Source organism: Herpailurus yagouaroundi, unplaced genomic scaffold (assembly GCF_014898765.1).
Source record: "Herpailurus yagouaroundi ecotype Mexico unplaced genomic scaffold, PumYag 181, whole genome shotgun sequence".
NCBI classification, from domain to species: Eukaryota; Metazoa; Chordata; class Mammalia; order Carnivora; family Felidae; genus Herpailurus; species Herpailurus yagouaroundi.
This window is the reverse complement of record NW_024412412.1, coordinates 22,620,563-22,642,051: the sequence shown is the minus strand read 5'-3', so window position 1 is coordinate 22,642,051 and position 21,489 is coordinate 22,620,563. Positions and strand designations below refer to the sequence as shown.

Below are 21,489 nucleotides of genomic sequence, written 5' to 3'. Positions count from 1 at the left end.
TGTGTGTGTGTGTGTGTGTGTGTGTGTGTGTGTGTGTGTGTGTGTGTTTGTTGAATACTATTGGAAGAAGCAGTCTGTCAGGGGCCCTGAGGATCCCTGCATGTTTTTACCGGTTATGCCAAGAAGGCATAGGCTTGGCTGCTCTTTTCCTGGACATGTACAGTGAGAAGCCTTAAGGAAGGAAATAATGTCTTCCACTGAACAAAGCACATTTATTTCATTTATTATAAAAACAGTAAGTGCCTCAAACTTGTTCCTCTCCTGTAACACAGTTAACTGTGTGCTGGCATTCATGAGGGACCCTTTGTGTCACTGGTAAGATTTGGGGGCAAGAGGAACTGATGCTAACAAACACGAAGTAATAAAGTCCTTTGTCTCTGACCCCGCCGTCTCATCTTTTCTGCCAGCATCCATGAAACGGTAACAGGGTAGCTTGTTAGCTTGTACATAAGACAGTTTCTTCTGGAATCTGTTTTGTTTTTTAAATCATGTCAGGTTTTCCTCAAATATAAGGTGATTTTTTTTTTTTTTTTTTTCATTTCGCCATAGAAAGACTAACATTGGGACTGGTTGGGAGTGGGGCAGAAGTTTGGGTCTTCTGTTCTCTATAAAGAAATTTAATTATCTCTATTTTGAGTTCCATTTCTTACCTCCAGACTCTGCTGCTTCTTAACCCAGCACTTTTCCTAACTCTTTCCTGCACTGCAGTCTCACTTTGTGATTGTACCCTTCTCCATCAAAACTTTGCCACTAGCTTTCTGTTTTCCAGGTACTTCATGAAATCTCTTATCTGCTGCTGACTGTCCTCCAAGTCTTTTATGTTATGATGAGATTGTGCATTTTTATCTCTTCCATTTTGGGGAGAAGAAGAAGATAAACTCCTTTCTTAATTACATGGAGGGAACACACTTTTTAAAAAAAATGCTTTAATGATCCCATGTTGCTTTTTGTTTCTAGACTGTGGTTACGTCCTTCTAGTAATACTCCAACTGTACACTTAAATATAAAGCTTTGATATCCGGAAAATCAGCAAAATGTCCAACAGAAATTCAAAATAGGAGTGACTATTATTCATAGAGGAGGGCTTATTTGTGGCATTTGGTTCGGCCACCAGACAAGTTTTTGCTGACTTACAGTAATTTTGAGTGTAATTGCATTTTTAGATAAATGGAATATATAAAGATGCAGTATAACTGCATTTACAATTTAAAACATGCCTATGTTTTTGTCTCTGTTAAACTGAATTGCTAATATTCTTAAAATCTGCTTTATGTTTTTTACTAAAGGTCATTCGAAGATTTAAAATATATATATAGGGGTTGCCATAAACTCTAGAATAAGAGTTGTCGCTTATTTAAAGGGCCATGCCAGGCTTTCAGTCCACACAACTTCCATTACAACTACTCAACTGTGTCCTTACACAGCACAGTAGCCGTCATAGCAATATGTAAAGGAGCCATTGTGGCTGTGGTGCAGAAAACCTTTATGGACAACGCACTATGAATCTTACATACTTTTCAAATATCCTGGACTATTTCTTCTATTTTTTTTTTTTACAACCATGTAAAAATATAAAAATAATGCTTGCAGTATGTGTAGAAATTAGCCAACCCATGTGTTAGAATTACCTGTTTTACTAACAGCTTTGTTAGTGCTTGAGTGCTGACTTGTTTTTACTCTGCCCCATTATCTTTATCAGGCAAGCTAATGAAGAATATCAAATACTGGCTAACTCCTGGCGCTATTCGTCTGCTTTCTGTAACAAACTCTTCTTCAGTATGGTGGACTATGATGAGGGGACAGATGTTTTTCAACAGGTAAAAGAGTTGTTTCTTATTTTGCTACTATATATGATAGAGTTGGTTATGGTCGGTACATTTTTGTTTGCCAAGTAAAAATACAATTCGTTGAATAAGTCAATAAATACAATGAGTAGTTGTAATAAATCGTGTGATAGGATTAAAGTAATTTTAGCCAGTATTATCTTTGTCAGTGCACAGTTTTTTCTATTAGTGTGTGTGGTAAACACATGTTAACTTTTTCATTATGGAAGAAATATGTCTTTTCAGGTATATAGTGGTAGTTTACATCCATTACCCTTCCTTATTTTGATATTTAACTGTATTGGGTTTAGGTGATAATTTTGCACCAATTTTTGAAATTTTGTATAAATTCAATGTAATTTTTACTTAACCCTCACTGCTTCTGGTGTGAAAGATACCGAGAACTTTACATGTAAAGTATTAAATATTTATTTAAAAGTGTTCTCTGTGGTGGACTGAATTATGTCCCTCCCATAACCCCAAAGTGACTGTATTTGGAGATAGGGCCTTTAAGGAGATAATTAAGGTTAAATGACATCATAGAATGGGACACTAATTCAATAGGACTGGTGTCCTTATAAGAAGAAAAGACACTAGGAGAATACGTGCACAGAGGAAAGGCCACATAAGGACACTCCAAGAAGATGACTGTCTGCAAAAAAGCAAGAGAGGTCTCTTTAGGAAACAGTTCTACTGCTGTCTTAATCTTGGTCTTCTAGCCTCCAGAGCTGTAAGAAAACAGATTTCTGTTTTTTAAGCCACTCAATCCATGGTATTCTGTTACGGCAACCCAGGCAGAAGAATACATTCTCATTTACATAGTCTTCTCTGTAGAGCAAGGTAATGAATTGTGGCGTAAGGATGCTAGTGGTCATGACTTTTGTCATGGTTGTGTCATCATCTTTCCTAAACTCATGATCCAAGCACTCTTTGAAATGCTTAATATGTATTCTTTCATTTAGTTTCACAATGAGAAAATATTCTGATCTCCATTTCACAAATAAGGAAGTTAAGGTATGGGGAGGTTGCTTAGCTAAGTTTACAAATTTAGTATCATTTAGGGCTAGAATTTGAGCTCAGCAGTCTGGCTCCCAGGGCTCTAGTTCTTAATTATGCTGTTATCCTGCGCTTATTAATATATTTATATTTATACCGCATGATCAGTGCCTTTCAAATGTAAAACTTATGTTAGTACCTGGCATTGACTAGTTTGGTCTATTTTATTTTTCTCATATGTGACATTCTTTGGCTTAAGACTTTACCAGGTCATAGAAAAGCACTTAGTTTTATAAAGAATCTAGATCACTAACTATAAATGGGCCATTAGTAAGTAGTTTTGCTTGTTTGCTTCCAGATTGATTATTCATTCCTCTTTGTCAGTTTCCAGTTGAATGAGAGAAATTCTCTCTTTACCTTCAAAACCCTTTATTCTTGGTCATTCCTGTTAGGTTTCCTTACTTATTTTTCCCCTATAAATTTATTTTGCTTTTGGGATGTTTCTTTTTGTTCACCTGTTTAGCAAATATTATTGACTGTCTACAGAGCAATGGATGCGAGAGAAACACACACATAGCTCTTACCCATAAAGAGATTATGGATCAGAGAGCTGATAATAATAGTAATAATATAATAATAAAAACATATAGAGGCACCTGGGTGACTCAGCTGGTTAAGCATCTAACTCTTGATTTCGGCTCAGGTCATGATCTCACTGTTTGTGAGTTCGAGTCCCATGTCGGGCTCTGCTCTGACAGTATGGAGCTTGCTTGGGATTCTCTCTCCCTCTGCCCTTCCTCTACTCGCTTGCTCACTCTCTCTCTCTCTCTCTCTCTCAAAATAAATAAATAAACGTTAAAAAATGCATATGTACAGATCTTCTTCAACTTATGATGGGGTTATGTCCCAATAAACCCATTATAAGTTGAAAATATTACAAGTAAAAAATGCACTTAATACACTTAACTACTTACTGAACCTTATAGTTTAGCCTTACCTTAAATGTGGTCAGAGCACTTACATTAGTCTACAGTTGGACAAAATCAGTTAACACAGTCTGTTTCCTATTAAAGTGTTGAATATATTTGTAATTTATTGAATATGGTAGTGAAAGTGAAAATCAGAATGGTTATATGGATACAGAATGGTTGTCACTGTATCAGTTGTTTACCCTCATGATTGCATGGCTGACTGAGGGCTGTGACTCACCGCCCTCGTCCAGCATCAGGAGCTAGTATTGTATTGCATATTACTAGCCCACAAAAAGATCCAAGTTCAAAATTTGAAGTACAGTTTCTAATGAGTGTGTATTACTTTGGTACCATTGTAAGGTCCAAAAATTATAAAGTTGAACCATCGTTAGTCAGGGACCGTCTGTAATTTCAAATAACATTAATGTTGTTTACAGGTCTCCGTAGAATCTCAGGAGAATTGACCTTAGAGATAATCAGTTGAAGTGCTGTTCATTATTAGGAAATAGTTGTCCAGGTCTGATCTGATGGCTAGAGCAGAGGCTTCAAGCCCAAACATCTACTCGGCCAAGTTTGTAAATTAAATGAAGAAATCAGATTGGATTAGCTTAATTTCATTGTGGTATGTTTATTTACATATATTCTTGATATATTGAACACATTCGTTCTTGACTTGCTTAATTACTTATGTTTTCTCCTGTTAAAACAAAGTCTTGGTCTTTTTTTTTTTTTAATCTTTGATGGAAATACTATTTCATTTTTCTCCTAACTACTGTAAGAAATAAAGCCAGTAAAACACAGCGGAACTAACCATTGGTCTCATTGTTGAGGAAACAATATGGTGTGGATGAGGACTACAGCAAAGTGGAGAGGATAAACTTGACCTCAGTGAGAGAGATAGAGCTCATTTGAGCTCTGTTGAGTAAATGCAGGCCGCATGTAGGTGTTTTTCCAAGAAGGAATCCAAATATGAATTTTTACAAAGTTTGGCATAGATAGGAAAATTGACATAAAGGTTGTGTTTAATTGAAAAATTTCCTCAGGTTAATTTTTTTTCAGCTGAATTCTGACTATAGAACTGCTTTGTCTTTTCTAAACCTAGCCCCTTGCTTAGCAGTAAGAGTTATTTTAAAACGCATAAAAGTTGTGACAGTTAACAATTTTTATGGGAAACTTTAATCTAAAAAATACGGAAGTGCACATTTTGCTTTACTGAGAACTACTAAAAGATTTTCAGTGCCATGTTTCTTTTCTTACTAACTGTTGAACCACATTTTGTTGAAGTGCTCTTTCTAAAGTGACATTTTAAAACACTGTGCTGTCTGAAGATAATATTATCATGAGTGCTAAAACTTGGCAATCCCTGGCCTACTGGGGACTTGTTGGGAAAGTAACGTCAGCTCTATGTGATTTCTGTGTAATGCTTGTGGGTATGAGACTGATGACAGACCAGCCAGTTAACGATGACGATGTGTTACAAGCCCCTGTGGACCAGCAATAAGATTTGTGTTGTACTCTGCTTTGTAGCCTTGGGAAATTTGTACATTTTAATGAAGGTGAAAGCTTTGAATTATATGTTCTTTTTAAACTCTAAAGTGTTTAGACATTCAACTTTATTAGGAATTTTCTGATTGTTCCAAGTACAGAGACTTTTTACTTGGAATCTGTTATTTACATGTTGGCTGTCGCTCTCTCTTGTGCACCCATCACGGAAACGCACATAAACACGTCTGGAGTGGGAAAAATCACAGAGAAGAAAGCAACTGGTGACTGTTTTGTGCTTTTTAACCAGTGTTACTAATATCCATAACATGCAGGCCCACCGCTGGTACTGCTGATTCGTCACTTTGATGTCAGCTGCCATGACAGTTTTTGCTTTTTCATTCTCACTATGGGGAAATGCTGAGCTATTGGCCAAAGAAGGCCAAAAGTCTCTTGGCCTTCTATTTGAGACATTTTTCATAATTCCTGAGCAGTGAGAATTTAATTTACATAATTGTTATAGCTTGTTACTCAATGCAAATTAACCTGCATTTGTTTTAGATACCATATTCTTAATAAGCACCATTTATATTAAGGTAGTGTTCTGTTCAGTACAGTTTTCAAATGGAATTACCTGTAGAAAACAATTGGGAGATATAACCATTTTAAGACAGTTGAATTAACAGAGAAGTTGAATAGAAGAAGACTGTCATTGTGGATTTCTCCTGTAGTCTGGTAAATTTAAGCTGTTTGGAACAAAAATCTTAGTTTCTTATACCATCATTTTTAAAAAATCTTTAAATTTTTAATAATTTAATAATTTGACATTAATTCTATTATGCATTTATATTTTTCATCAAATGCCAGTATTTCTCTTTAATAAACTGGGCAAGTGAAATAGTACGATAAGTGTGCAGGTTCAGAGAACTTAGCCGAATTCACAAGTTCTTTTTCAGTCAGTAGCACATTACAGTGAGTAAACACAGTAATTAAACTCTGGAAAGCCACTTGGATCTTCAGAATATATGCTCTTTCCAAAACTCATGCAGAAAAAATAATCCATAAAATGTTCGATTAATGATATGTAAAGATTGTTGGGATATTATATTTAGTATTTCTTATCTGATGTTTTTCAGCTCAACATGAACTCTGCTCCCACGTTCATGCATTTTCCTCCAAAAGGGAGACCCAAGAGAGCTGATACTTTTGACCTTCAAAGAATTGGATTTGCAGCTGAACAACTAGCAAAGTGGATTGCTGACAGAACGGATGTTCATGTATGTTTTTATTCCCTGCAGTTTTAATAAGAGGCTAATTAGTTTGCTTTGTTAGAGCACTATAATAAGGCCACAGCATTTTTAAAATTACGCTGTACAACATGTTTTCTTGCTTAGAGAAAACTGTCTGATAGCTGTAACCTGAACTTTGACTGAGTTAGGTGAATTTAAATGGCCGTTTAGAATAATGGTACACGGATACTTTAAGAACCATTAAAAAGTACATGAGTTAGTCACAAAGTAATTTCAGAGGCTAAAATATATATGGAACATTGTTCAAAGGTATTAAGAAATTCTCATTAAAAAGATGTGTAATTTTTATTTAGCTTTTGGGCAAATAAAAATGATACAATACTCACTTTTCATGAGCCATGTGAAAAAATACTCATATATGCTGTTCTTGGGACTGGAATAACTATTTTAAGAGCGCGTGTAATGTCTTTCTTTTAAGTAATGTAACTTTAACAATTCCACGTCTTAACCTAAGGACATAATTAGGGATGATTAAAATACTTAGCCATAGAGACTTTAATTAATTAATTAATTAATTTATGTGTGTATTTTTTAGAAATATTTTAAAAATAACATTCATTGTAGTAGGAAAAAACTGGAAATAAGTTACATACTTAAAAGATAGAGTAGTTGAATGTACTATAGCATGGACAGCAATGATCTGCAAGTACATATGACATCAAAAGAAGCCCAAAGTGTAGGTTAGAAAAACAGTATTTATAGTATGATCTATAATTTTGTTTTAAACCATAAATAGGAGTGTGGATATGTAGACTGTTTATTCAGGAAGTAAACAAACCAAAATCTTGATGGTAGTTAATGTCTATGTGGAGGGCTCAAGGCTGCTTTATTCCCGGTTCTCACCAGAATTTTCCAGAGTCAACAATTACAACCAGTACCTTTCTTCTAAAATATGTAACTATATCATAAGGTGTAAACACATTTATTCTTAGTCAAGATGGGTGTCTCTCATCACTGTTAAATTATTTACATCATGGGTTTTAATGATATTTTGGCAACTAAACCCGTTTTCTTAACTCTTGACATATTTTTTAAATGTTTTGGCAAATATTCAGTTCTGCAACAGTATCATGTAGTTCGTACAAGATACTAAGGGTAATATTGCAAAAGTACTATTAGTTCTTTATAAGAGTTGCTGAATTTTAATCAGAAATGATCCTAACTTGTTGATCATACCTATATGTTAAGTTACTTGATAAATATACTTTTGTTAAAAAATCTGTTTGAGGGGGACCTGGGTGACTTGGTTAAACGTCCGACTCTTGATTTTGGCTCAGGCTCCTGGTCGTGGGACTGAGTGCCACTTCAGGCTCCGTGCTAAGTGTGGAGCCTGCTTAAGATTCTCTTTCCCTCTCTCTATGCTCCTCCCCTGCTTGCGTACATTCACTCTCTTCTCTCTGTCTCTCTCTCTCTCACAAAAAAAAAAAAAAAAATATATATATATATAGATACACACAATTTTTTTGTGAAGGTGAACTGCATTTCCTGAGAAATAGGTAAGAACGGTACAGATAACACCTTCAAAGATTTACACTGATGTAATGTTTTTATTTGAGCTGCTATCCATATTCTGGTCAGTTGACCTAATAATAGCCTACGGTAACATTTTCATGCCTTCAATACAAAAATCCAGTCCAGAGGGGCGCCTGGGTGGCGCAGTCAGTTAAGCGTCCGACTTCAGCCAGGTCACGATCTCGCGGTCCGGGAGTTCGAGCCCCGCATCAGGCTCTGGGCTGATGGCTCAGAGCCTGCAGCCTGTTTCCGATTCTGTGTCTCCCTCTCTCTCTGCCCCTCCCCTATTCATGCTCTGTCTCTCTCTGTCCCAAAAATAAATAAACGTTGAAAAAAAAAAAATCCAGTCTAGAGTTAGGTATTGCATTTAGTTGTCAGGATTTTTTAGCCTCTTTTAATCCAGAATATTTCCATAGGCTATCTTTGTCTTTTAAATACGTTGACATTTTGAATCCTTTTCCATTTTTTAAATAGAATGATCCTCATTTGATATGCCTGATATTTATTTTTTCTGATATTTGTTTATGATTGGATTCTATTTATGCATTCTCAAACACAATACTACATAGGTCATTATTTGTTCTAATGACATCTTTATGCACATGATATCTGTCTGACCCTCAATGATGATGTTTAATTCTGGTCAAGGTGTTTTCCATTTCTCCCCTGTATAATTACTGTTTTCCCCCTTCTCCTTTGTTGTTAGTAAGTTGTCTGTGTGGAGACACCTTAGATTAAAGAAATATCCTGCTCCTCATCAAAATTTTCTGCTGGATCTAGCATGCACTGGTCATATTACTCTGATTCAGATTTTACTGTGATGGTTGCAAAGTGATGATCCAATTCTGCCTGTCCCTCCATGTTCCTAGTTGGCCTTCAGCATTCTACTGTGAGCCAGAGACCTCCCCTCCTATCAATCAGTCAGTCAGTCATTGGTAGGGGCTCATAAGTTGAATTTTTCTACAGTGGTTTATAAGTTATTACTATGCTTAAATGTTTTGGTGCTAAAATTGTTCTAGATTTGACCATTGGGGTCTTCTTATTCTGGCTCTTATGTCTGTATGACATCTCTCCATCATTTTCTTTTAAGCATTTTCTTACTTTCCTGACGTAACCATATATTTCAGGCTTATCTGCGTAATCTGCCCTATGTGGCACTCAATTAGCCATCTCTCCTCAGAGTGTTCATTTTTTTTAGTGAGAAATGTTATTAGAACCAAGATATTTATGTAATTTGAAATCATGATTTCATAGAAATGCATTCTACTTTTTAAAAATAGTTTTTATGCTTGAGGTGCCTTGGTGGCTCAGTTGGTTGGCGTCCGACTTCGGCTCAGGTCATGCTCTTACGGTTTGTGAGTTCGGGCCCCGCATTGGACTCTGTGTTGACAGCTCGGAGCCTGGAGCCTGCTTCAGATTCTGTGGTCTCCTTCTCTCTCTAACCCTCCCCAACTCTCCTTCTCCCTCCGTCCCTCCCTCCCTCCCTCTCTCTCTCTTTCTCTGTCTCTCTCTCAAAACTAAATAATAAACATTAATTTTTTTAAAATAGCTTTTATGCTTTAGTGGGCACCATCAAGAAAATGAAAAGACAAGCCACAGAAGGGAACAAAATATTTGCAAATCATTTTTTGATAAAGGACTTATATAGTATGTATATAGGAATCTTATAACCCAGTAATAAAAAGTCAACCCAATTACAAATGAACAAAGAATCTGAATAGACATTTCTGTGAGGAAAATATGCAAATGGTTAATAAGTACATGAAAAGATGCTCAGCATCTTTAGTCATGAGAAACCTGCAAATCAAACCTTCAGTGAGATAGTGTCTCATACCCACTAGGTTGGCTGGGATCAGTAGTGAGAAAATATATTGGTAAGGAAGTGGAGAAATCCGAATTCTCATTTACCCCTAGTGGGAATGTAAAATGGTGCAGCCACTCTGGAAAACAGTCTGTCAGCTCTTCAAATCAAGAAACATAGCGTTACCATATCACCCAGCAATTGTACTCTTAAGTATGTACCTGAGATAACCGGAATATGTGCCCACACAAGGTCTTGTCCAAGAATGTTTATGGCAGCATTATTCACAAGAGCCATAAAGCAGAAACAACCCAAATGCCTATCAACTGATAATGGATACCAAGTTTTGTTGTATCTATACAATGGAGTGTTCAGCCATAAAAAAGAATAAAGTACTAAAACATGTTACAAGAAGTACCTTGAAAACATCATGCTAAGTGGAAAAAGCCAGTTGCAGAAGAACACATTTTATATGAAAAATCCAGTATAAGGGAAATCTGTACATGCAGAAAGTAGATTCTTTGTTGCTTAGGTTTAGAGGGTAAGGGGAATAAGAGGGTTGCTAAAGGGTTTCCATTTGACCTAATCAGAATATTCTTATACTGACTTTGGTGATGGTTATGCAATCCCTTGAATATACTAAAAACCATTGAATGGTACACTGGGTGAATTTTATGGTATATGTATTATATCTTGGTAAAGATGTTAAAAAAAAAAAACCCTTAACATGTTGAAGATGTTAAAATGCCCCAATTTGGAATAATACATGTATTATACCCATCTCATCCCTACCCTGTACTAGATGATCCCATCTTCCATAGGTGAAACACAGCAATTCTGGGTTGAATATAAGTCATGTTTGCATATGTGAACTATATGCATCTAAAGCAAGTCTTTTTACATAGCCACGATGTTGGAAACCGTTTTTGATTTGTAAAGAGTAAAGGGAGTATTAGTTCCACGTGAGAAGAGTAGGGTTTCATCTTCCTGAAGTTTGGTGTTGAAAATTGGAAGGACTAGAATATGGTCAAGATAAAAACACTTTTACTGAAGTACTTTATTCAGCTCATAAAACTTTTGTTGCATGTTTGCAGATTCGAGTCTTTAGACCACCCAACTACTCCGGCACCATTGCTTTGGCCCTGTTAGTGTCACTTGTTGGTGGTTTGCTCTATTTAAGAAGAAACAACTTGGAATTCATCTATAACAAGACTGGTTGGGCCATGGTGTCTCTGGTATGTTGTTACACTCTGCTTTTTCCCTTTTTTTCTTTGTATAATATTGTAAGTTGTATGGTTGTTGGTATTCAACAAAGGTGTTAAAGTAATTCAGTAAGGAAGAAACAGTCTTTTCTTACTGGAAAATTATGCTGGAACAGTGAAATATCCTCATGTGAATAATGAATCATCAGTTTTAGCTCACACCACATATAAATTTACTCAAAATGGATTATTGTTCACCATATGTAAAAGCTAAAATGATAGATCTTCCAGAAGAACACAAAATCTTTATGACACAAAAAGCACGGACCATGGAAGAAAAAATAGTAAATAGCACTTAATGATGATTTAAAAGTTTGCTCTTCAAAAGATACTGGTAACAGAATGAAAAGACAGTCCATAGAATCAGAGAACACATTTGGAAAATATATGTGTATGGGACATGTATCTGGAATATGTAAAGAATTAGTGCTACCCAGAACAGAATCATGGTTTTAAAAAATAAGACAATCTATTTATAGGTAAGATGGCATATATACCTGCTAACCTTTCTCTCCCACTGAAGAAGTATAAACCTGGAGAGAATGCAAAGCTCATCAGGTATTTGGTGTTTCTAAAAAGTAAATGTTAGCAAGTAGATCAGGTAAGAATGCCAGTATTCAAGATGACAATTAGTAAATAAAAAATTATCCATCTTCCTTTTGTTTTTTGTTTTTTTTTTTTTCCTTCATTTGAATTGGGGCAGTTTGGAAGAGACGTATATGTAGGAGATAATTCTAGTAGATTCTTGTTTTTTGTTGTTTATTTTATTATTTTTCTGTTGCTCCCCAATTGTCAGGCAATCCTGTGGCAGGACAGCAGGGGCAATGAAAGCAATTGGCAGTGGGAAACTATAGAAGCCAAACTCTTTATTATTTTTTAAATTTTTTTTTTCAACGTTTATTTATTTTTGGGACAGAGAGAGACAGAGCATGAACGGGGGAGGGGCAGAGAGAGAGGGAGACACAGCATCGGAAACAGGCTCCAGGCTCCGAGCCATCAGCCCAGAGCCTGACGCGGGGCTCGAACTCACGGACCACGAGATCGTGACCTGGCTGAAGTCGGACGCTTAACCGACTGCGCCACCCAGGCGCCCCTAGAAGCCAAACTCTTAATGAGAGGAAACTTTCTCAGTCTGTCAAAATTTACAGGACTGTACACCAAAGAATAAAAAGTCAGTTTTATTGTTTAGTAATTCAGAAAATAAATAGGCAAAAGATTTGAAGTGATGCTTGACTAAAGAGATGAGAAAAAGGGCAGAGAAGCACATCAGTTCAACATGCCAATTAAATGGTAGTGAACCTGTATCTTCTGGCTCGGATGTTCTTGTGGTCCAATAAAAGTTTGAATTTTGTATACTGATATATATCCCGTAAGCCACCTAAAGCAAAGTGATAGGACCCTGTTAAAGAAAATACTGAACTTTGAAGCCTCTAAGTTAGGGTTATTTATTTATTGATTAATTAATTGTTTGGTTGATGTACTTGTAGGCAAAATTCCCATGTTCTGCACTGTGGGGATAAATAAATTGAGAAAGAGGTTATAGTCTTCGACTGCTGACTGCTGACTAGCCATCCTAATCTCTCCTCAATTTGAGACATTATGAAGAGATTAAAAGCTTGAAGGTTATGAAAGGCCCTTGTGGGGTCCTCTGTGGAGACCAAGATGTCAATGTTGTAAAATAAGGGTGTGCAATTGGAAAAAAAGGGGAAGGTGGCTTGGTTAAACATGTAGCACAAATAAACCCTTTCAGAAAATTGCTGTATTGAGAGCCCACGCTGCTGAGTAGAACACTGTATAAATCTAGAAACAAAGTAGACTTTTTGTTTGTTTCTTTCTTTGCCACCTACAAGGACAGTACTTCCCTGCCCCACCCCCAGCTTTACTGAGGTATAACTGACATATAACATTGTGTGAAAGCTGAGGGTATACGACTCGATTTGATACCTGTATATATTGCAAAATGATTACCATAATAAGGTTAATACTTCTATCACCTCGGATAATTTACCTTTGTGTGTGTGTGTGGTGAGGACATTTAAGATTTTACTCTCTTAGAAATTAACTATAGTCACAGTGCTATAAATGACAATCCTGGAACTTACACATTTTATAACTGGAAATTTTTACCCTTTGACGAACATCTCCCTGTTTTCCCCACCCTACAGCCCTTGGAAATCACCATTCTACTCTCCCTTTCTTAAGATTCCACATACAAGGGAGATCATACAGTATTAGCCTTTGTCTGTGTTATTTCACTTGGCGTTGCGTTCTCCAAGGCCATCTCTGTGTTGCAAATGGCATGATTTTTTTTGTAATGGCTGAAATGTGGGGTGTGTGTGTGTGTGCGCGCGTGCATGTGTATACACACACATACATATTTGTATATATAATGTGATTCATTATTAATCTAATAATGAACACTTGAGTTGTTTCTGTGTCTTGACTGTTGTGTATAATGATGCAGTGAAAATGGGGATGCAGATCTCTCTTCAAGATAAAAATGTTGTTGCCTTCAGAAATACACCAAGAAGTGAGGTTGCTAGATCACATGGTAGTTGTATTTTTAAGTTTTTTAAGTTTAACCTCCATACTGTTTTCCATAGTGGCTGTATTTTTTACATTCCCACTAACAGTATATAAGAATTCCTTTTTCTTCATCCCTGCCAACACTTGTTACCTCTTATCTTTTTGATAATTAATAGGTATTAGATGTTACTTCATTGTGGTTGTGATTTTCCTTTTTAGGATGATTAGTGACTTTTGAGCCTCTTTTTACGTACCTGTTGGCCATTTTTAGGTCTTCTTTGGAAAATACCTGTGCAGGTTTTGTGCCTGCTTTTTAACTGGATTTTTGTTTTAGTTGAGTGAGTTTCTTATACATTTTGAACTTAACTCCATATCCAATATATAATTTGCAAATATTTTCTCCTATTCTGTAAGTTGCCTTTTCATTTTGTTGATTGCTACCATTGCTTTGCAAAAGCTTTTTAGTGTAATGTATTCCCATTTGTTTATTTTTGCTATTGGTGTCATATTCAAAATATCGTCAAGACCAATGTTAAGGAGGTTTTTTCATATGTTTTTTCTAGGAGTTTTATAGTTTTGTGTCTTAGGTTTATGTCTTTAACCCATTTGAGTTAAGTTTTGTGAGTGGCATAAGACAGGAATCCATTTTCATTCGCTTAAGTGTGAATATCCACTTTTCCCAGGACTTTTTGTTGAAGACACTATGCTTTCTCCATTGAGTATTCTTTACTCCTTTGTTAAATACTCATTGACAGTGTTTGTCTGAGTTTATTTCTGGGCTTGCAATTCTATTGCAGTGGTCTGTATGTTTTTACGACAGTACCATTCAGTTTTATTATTTTTTTAATTTAAATCTTAGTTAACATACAGTGCAATATTGGTTTCAGGAATAGAATACAGTGATTCACCACTTATATACAACACCCAGTGCTCATCAGAACAAGTGCCCTCCTTAATACCCCTGACCCATCTAGCCCATCTCCCACCCAACTTCTCCCTCTATCAACTCTGTTTGTTCTCTGTCTTTAAGAGTGTCTTGTGGTTTATTTCCCTCTCTTCTCTTCCACTCACTTTCCCATATGTTCATCTGCTTTGTTTCTTAAATTCTACATATGAGTGAAATCATATGGTATTTGTCTTTCTCTGATTTATTTCACTTAGCGTAGTACATTCTGCCTCCATCCATGTCATTGCAAATGGCAATATTTCCACTCTTTTTGATGGCTCAGTATTATTCCTGTGTGTGTGTGTGTGTGTGTGTGTGTGTGTGTGTGTGTGTATGTGTACACTATATATATACTATTTGGTATATACCAAGTATGTGTGTGTGTGTGTGTGTGTGTGTGTGTGTGTATCCAAACTATACAGAGAGCCCAAATGTCCATTGACTGATGGATATAGTATACATACTACCATCAGTAAACCATGGATATATATACACATTACCATCAGTATACCATGTATATACTGTGTGTGTTTATGTGTGTGTATGTATGTGTATATATATATGTATGTATACGTACATACACACACACAGACCTACCATCAGTCAGTGGACATTTGGGCTCTCTCCATAGTTTGGCTGTTGTTGATTATGCTGCTGTAAACATTGAGGTGCATGTACACCTTTGATTCTGTATTTTTGTATCCTTTGGGTAAATAATAGTGCAATTGCTGGATTGTAGGGTAGTTCCATTTTTAGTTTTTTGAGGAGCCTCCATACTGTTCTCCAGAGTGTCTGCACCAGTTCCTACCAACAGTGCAAGAGAGTTCACCATTCTCCACATGTTTTCTTGGTTTCCATTTGTGTGGAATATCTTTTTCCATCCCTTCTCTTTGAAATTATTTGTCTTCTTGATGCTGAAGTGAGTGTCTAGGGGGCAGCATTTAGTTGAGTCTTCTTTTTTTATACCTTTACCCACTCTATACCTTTTGAATTACATTTAAAGTAATTATTGATAGGTAAGGACTTATTAATGGCATCTTAATGGTTTTCTGGCTAGTTTTGTAGTTCCTTCCTGTATAAATTAATGTTTTTATACAGTCGTTGCTTTGATTCCCTTCTCTTTTTCTTTTTATGTTTTGTATAATTTTGTTTTGTGGTTACCATGAGGCTCATATAAAACATCTTAAAAATATAATAGCCTATTTTACATTGATAATTTAACTTCAATTGTATACTAAAACTACCTTTTACTTTCCCCCCCACACATATCTTCATTTTTGAGGTCACAGTTTACCTCGTTTTATATTGTTTGTCATAGGTTTTCATAAGTTATTTGTTATTAAATATTTAAGTTATTAACATTTAAGTTATTAACATGCTACCATAATTTAGTATTAGAAAATTATGAATTTGAGTATATATTTACCTATGCCAGTGCTTGTTTCATCTTGTGTGTTGCTAATAAGTCTGTTAATTTTGGCATTTCTTACAAGGCAGGTCTAGTGGTGATGAACTCCACTCCTTGTTTGGAATTTTTTTATCACTGATTCATTTCTGGAGGACAGCCTTACTAAGTAAGATATTCTTGGTTGATAGTTTTTTCCTTTTAGTATATTTAATGTATCATTCTACTCTCTTGTCTTACAAGGTTTCTGATAGCTTAAGGGTGGGTTCACTTGCATGTGATTTTTTTTGTTTCTGTTTTAAAAATTCGCCATAGTTAATTTTAGACAGTTTTATTATGTAATTTGGAGAAGATCATTTAGGGTTGAAATTTTATGAAAACCTATGAGCTTCAAGAACTTGTATTTTCAAACGTTTCCCCACATTTGAGGCATTCTCACCGATTATTTCTTTAATCTTTCTGCCCCTTTCTCCCTCTCTTCTCATTCTGAGACTCTAGTAAGATAGGTTTTTTTCACTCTTTGTCATTTTTTTTTGTCATTGTTCTCTCCTGTCTAGATAATTTCAAGTGATCTGTCTTCTACTTTGTGAATTATTTCTGATTGATCCAGTCTACTATTTATATTCTCTATTGCATTTTTCATTTTATATATCCTATTCTGTTCAGTTCTTTCTTATGATTCCTATTTCTGGTAAACCTCTCACTTTGTTCATGTATTGCTTTTCTTTGTTGAATTATCTTTAATGTGTTACTTTGTAGTTCACTGAGTTTTCTTAAAACACGTACTTTTAATTCTTTATTGTGCAAATCATAGATCTTCATTTCTTTGTTGGTCAGTTACTGGAAAAATTACAGTTTTCCTTTGGTGGTATCATGTTTCCTTGATTTTTCGTGTCCTTGAAGTTGAAGTCTTCATACTTGAATATTCATCTCTTCTAATCTTTACTGACTGGCTTTGGGGAAGAAATTCCTCCTTTCAGTTATGTTAGGGAATTCTGAGGCTTTCTCCTGTCTTTCTTGTGAACACACCTGCTCTCTACTTCTTGGTCCCTCTGAGGTGGGGGGATTCGGGTTTGTATATCTTCCTCTTGATCCTGCAAAACTAGAATGCTCTAGTCTGTGTCCTTTCTCCTCATGCTGCAGAGTTGGGCTGGCTCTCTGTGCTTGTCCAATTGTTATCTGAAAGGCTTACTTTCACTGCCAGCAGAGTGTGCGCAGGGGGACAGCCACAGGACAGAGGGTGTGCAGGGGCTGCACGTGGAGCATGAAGGGTGCCTCTGGGCCTGCTGGGGGGAATCCACAGGTGAAGTATCTTCAGCAACTCACTGGCAGGCTTCCTGATGGATTCCACGAAGTGGTTATTAGGATCTGCATCCTTTTGATGTGTTCCGTTCCGAGGCCTGGTTGCTGTTCTCCCATCGGTCCACTGCCCCCAACTTGTGCAGTATATGACTCAGTATTCTGGATGGTATAAGATTTGTGTCTCTTCTCAGTGTCCTACATAGCTGGGGAAGCTGGGTGCTCACTAACACACTCTCGCTTTCCCCTCTGGGAGAAATCACAGGGAAGTTCTCTCAGGACACTGAGCTGTGCCCCCTGGGCAGAGTGAGCTACGAAATTGAAACCGCTTGTCTTACCCTCTTCAGTGCATCCAGTATTTCATTTTTAGTGTTTTTCCAGTAGTGCTGGCATTTCTCAGTTGGACTCAGCTTCCACAAAGGCACTCTTGTTCATAGGCCATTGTCAAAATCCATGTTTTTTTTGGAGAGAGAATGCTAGAATGCTCTTATTCTGCCATGATGAGGATATCACTTACACATAATCAAAAGTTCTTAAAAAGTCAGTACTGTCAATTTTATACAGAAAACAAGTTTCTTGGAAAATATCAACTGAAATTATGTCAGGAAGAAATATAAATTCATAGTATACTAGTAAGCATTACATAAGGTGAAGTATTTGCAAATCATCCTTGAAAAATGAAAAAGTCCAGTAGCTTCTAAGTCATTTTTTGGCAAGGATACATGAAGGAATTATGCCAGTTAGTCAGCTTATTCAGAAGAGAGTAGAAGGGAATACTACCCACCTTCTTTAATGAGGTTCTTGTTTGTATTCTTCATATGAAAGTGTTTCTTTGGAGCATGATTGCAGGTCAGAAAATTTCCACTTACCTCTTGGAAATGAAGCACATGACAGAGAACTAAAAACCTATGTCAAGTTAAACTCCAAGTGACTGGAAGACAGAAAAATCTGATACATTCCAATCTGTCTGCAAATTTTTTCAACAGCTACTGAAACCACAACCACTATAAGATGCTCTTTTTCATAAGGATCCTTTGTTATTGAGAAGAGCAGAAAGTGCTAAGGGGCATAGTGTTAGTGGCAGATGTCAAAAATTGGCAAGAAATATTTTCCCCCAGAAAATGAGGACCCTGTCCTGAGAAGGAAGAGTTGTGATTGGGACCTTACTTCGCTACAGAAGGCTTACATGGGGCAGGGGGTAAAAGACAGCTGAGTCAGTGAGTGCTGAGGAACAAAAGGTGGCAGAATTCAAAGTACAGGCAAAGATCCACCCAGTAAAATGAGTGGCTTACCTTGAGATACTGATTGTATTTCTTGGTGGCAGTGACTCATGAAGAAATCAAGGGGAGTAAAGATTTAATGGAAGAAGCCCACCTGAGAGATAAAGGAGGTATGGCTACACAGAGGTGTCATATTTTAAAGAAATGGCCAGTTTTCATAACAACAAAAAATTGAACCACTGAGCTATGTAGTCTCTTGCTTATAGCCACTTCACTAGTTCAGGAAAAATGGGTGCTGTTCAAATATGAGCAAAATCAGAGCAATATCTTTTTTTTTCCTTTTTTTTTAAATTTTTTTTAACGTTTATTTATTTTTGAGACAGAGAGAGACAGAGCATGCACAGGGGAGGGGCAGAGAGAGAGGCAGACACAGAATTAGAAGCAGGCTCCAGGCTCTGAGCCATCAGCCCAGAGCCCAACGCGGGGCTCGAACTCACGGACCGCGAGATCGTGACCCAGGCTGAAGTCGGACGCTTAACCGACTGCGCCACCCAGGCGCCCCAAAATCAGAGCAATATCAACAAAGAATTTAACACATTGTCTGTACATATCTAGTGCAAGGAAATAATTTGCAAATGAGAACAACTGTTCCTACAGAAAAGTTTTTCCTAGGGAAAACCTACCGGAAAAATTTTCCCGGAAAGTTTAGCGAATTATAAAAATCACTCTAGTAGGGATAATGAAATACTTGCAGGAAAGACCATAAGGCTAAGTATGAGAATTTCGAGATGGCCAGCAAATAGGAAGGATGGCATGGCATATGTCAAATCTTGCTTAGGAACATGGAAGCAAGATTTTTTTTTTTTCTCTTTAATTTTTTTCCAAATTCAGCTGTATATGAAATAGCAAAAGTCAGGTTGTAGAAATGGGTGGTTAAGCCATAGGGGAAGTAGAAATTAATGGAAAACCATCACAGCAAGGGTGTAAAATAGAAATAGTGTCACTAACGCCATAGACATTACTTAATATTCATCTTTTATGATTTTAGAAAGTTAAACTGTAGGGGCACCTGGGTGGCTCAGTCGGTTAAACGTCCGGCTTCAGCTCAGGTCATGATCTGACCGTCTGTGAGTTCGAGCCCCGCTTCGGGCTCTGCGCTGACAGCTCAGAGCCTGGAGTCTGCTTTGGATTCTATGCCTCCCTCTCTCTCTGCCCCTCCCCTGCTCATGCTTTGTCTCTCTCTGTCTCAAAAATAAATAAAAGCATTAAAAAAAAAAGTTAAACTATAAATACAAGTGAACTTTCTTAACTAGGTAAAGGATATCTTAAAATCTCTAGCAAATATCTTATGTAGTGATACTTTAAAATAAAGCCTATAATTACCTACTATTCATCATTTTATTAGTGGTTTTAGTCAAAGCTTGAGAACAGAAGAAAGAAATGCAGGGAGTAAATACATCTAAATGACTTGTCATATTTACTTATGACTTTCCACATGGAAAATTCATCACCATTTATGGAGAACCAATAATAAAATTATTACTAGAGTTGGAAGAGTTAATGTCCAATAATCATTTTATTGAATTGTATACAGGAAGCAATTTGATATATAATTGAAAATAAAATCTTTAACAATAGGAAGAAAAAATGTGTGGTACTTAAATCTAACAAGATGTATAAAATTTATAAATAGAGTATCAAAATTGAAACTATATACATGTATATATTTATAGCTAATGTTGGTTTCTGCCTTTTGTCTTCATGTAGTATTCCCTCATCCTTCTATTTTTATTTTCAACAAGTTAGTGGTCTTTATGACTGAGTTGGATGCGATAGGACAGATTAAGAAGACCTGGCACATCACCTTATAGCAAACGTCTTCCGCAATAATATCTAGAGTCTAGAAATTCAAACAGAACCCCTGTAACCTTCTAGAACATACTTAAAAATACCTCTATAATAAATGGAGAGAATATAAATGTGGGTTTTTTAAAGTTTAATATTTGGTCCCTTTTGATAATTGAGTCATAATGGATGAATTATACTCTAATATAATTGGATACTAGAGATGATCTCAATCACCTTACTAAGTTTAAAAGTGTTGTGGGTTTTTTGCTCAGGCTAGTTTTCACGTTGCTTCATTCAGTAAAGCTACCCAGGTTTTTTGATGAAAGTATAGTATGTACTTTTTTCACTGTTATGGTACAGTTAAAACTTCTTTAGCATTTAGTGTCATACCAAATCTTGTCACTGTTTCAGTCTATCAAAACACTGACGGTCTCTCTGAATTATAGTGAGTTGACAATAGCATGCCTTCATTTTTCTCTCCAGAATTACTGTTAGAAGCTAGTAATAATCATCATTACTATTGATTGAATTTTTCCTTCTTTGGGATATGTTTTATGTACTTATTCCTTACAATAACGATGAAAAGGAATTTACATTCTCCTCCTTGTACAAACAGGGAAACTAAGATTCAATAAACTCATTTTGCTAGCTCACATAGCTAGAAAATGATTAACTAGGACCTGATCCCACTTGTCTGACTTCAAGTTCTGTATTCTTACCACGTTGCGGGATGTCTCATAATGTGGGCACATAACTCATGTTGGTTGTTTAAACCAGTGGATGTAGTGAGCCATTATGACTGCAGATAAATGCCTGAGAATATTTATATGGTGCATAAATGTTAAATACTCGAACAGTCAGTTTTCTTGCATCCCCTGCTACATCATGCAGATTTTGTATTTCTGCTTTGAATCCTTGGAAGCTAATTACCTTGGCATAGCAGAAAATAGTCTAACATTCACAAACACATACTTGAGAAGGAATTCTTGGCAAGCATGCATGCTCACCAATGGAAGCCTTTTAGAAGTCAGTAACAGGCTGCAGAGAACAGACATGTTTTCAAACAGTGTGTTTTAAAACTACTCTGA

General features: G+C 36.3%; 1 protein-coding gene across 6 annotated transcripts in view; it reads left to right on the top strand.

The window, feature by feature from the left end:
• Positions 1-21,489, top strand: part of TUSC3 (tumor suppressor candidate 3) — a 295,584-nt gene that overhangs the window by 151,183 nt on the left and 122,912 nt on the right. For all 6 annotated transcript variants that reach the window (XM_040490097.1, XM_040490093.1, XM_040490094.1 and 3 more), the window contains exons 3-5: positions 1,700-1,817; positions 6,409-6,549; positions 10,990-11,130. In XM_040490097.1, the coding sequence (XP_040346031.1) occupies positions 1,700-1,817; positions 6,409-6,549; positions 10,990-11,130 (400 nt within the window). The remainder of the gene's footprint in view (positions 1-1,699; positions 1,818-6,408; positions 6,550-10,989; positions 11,131-21,489) is intronic.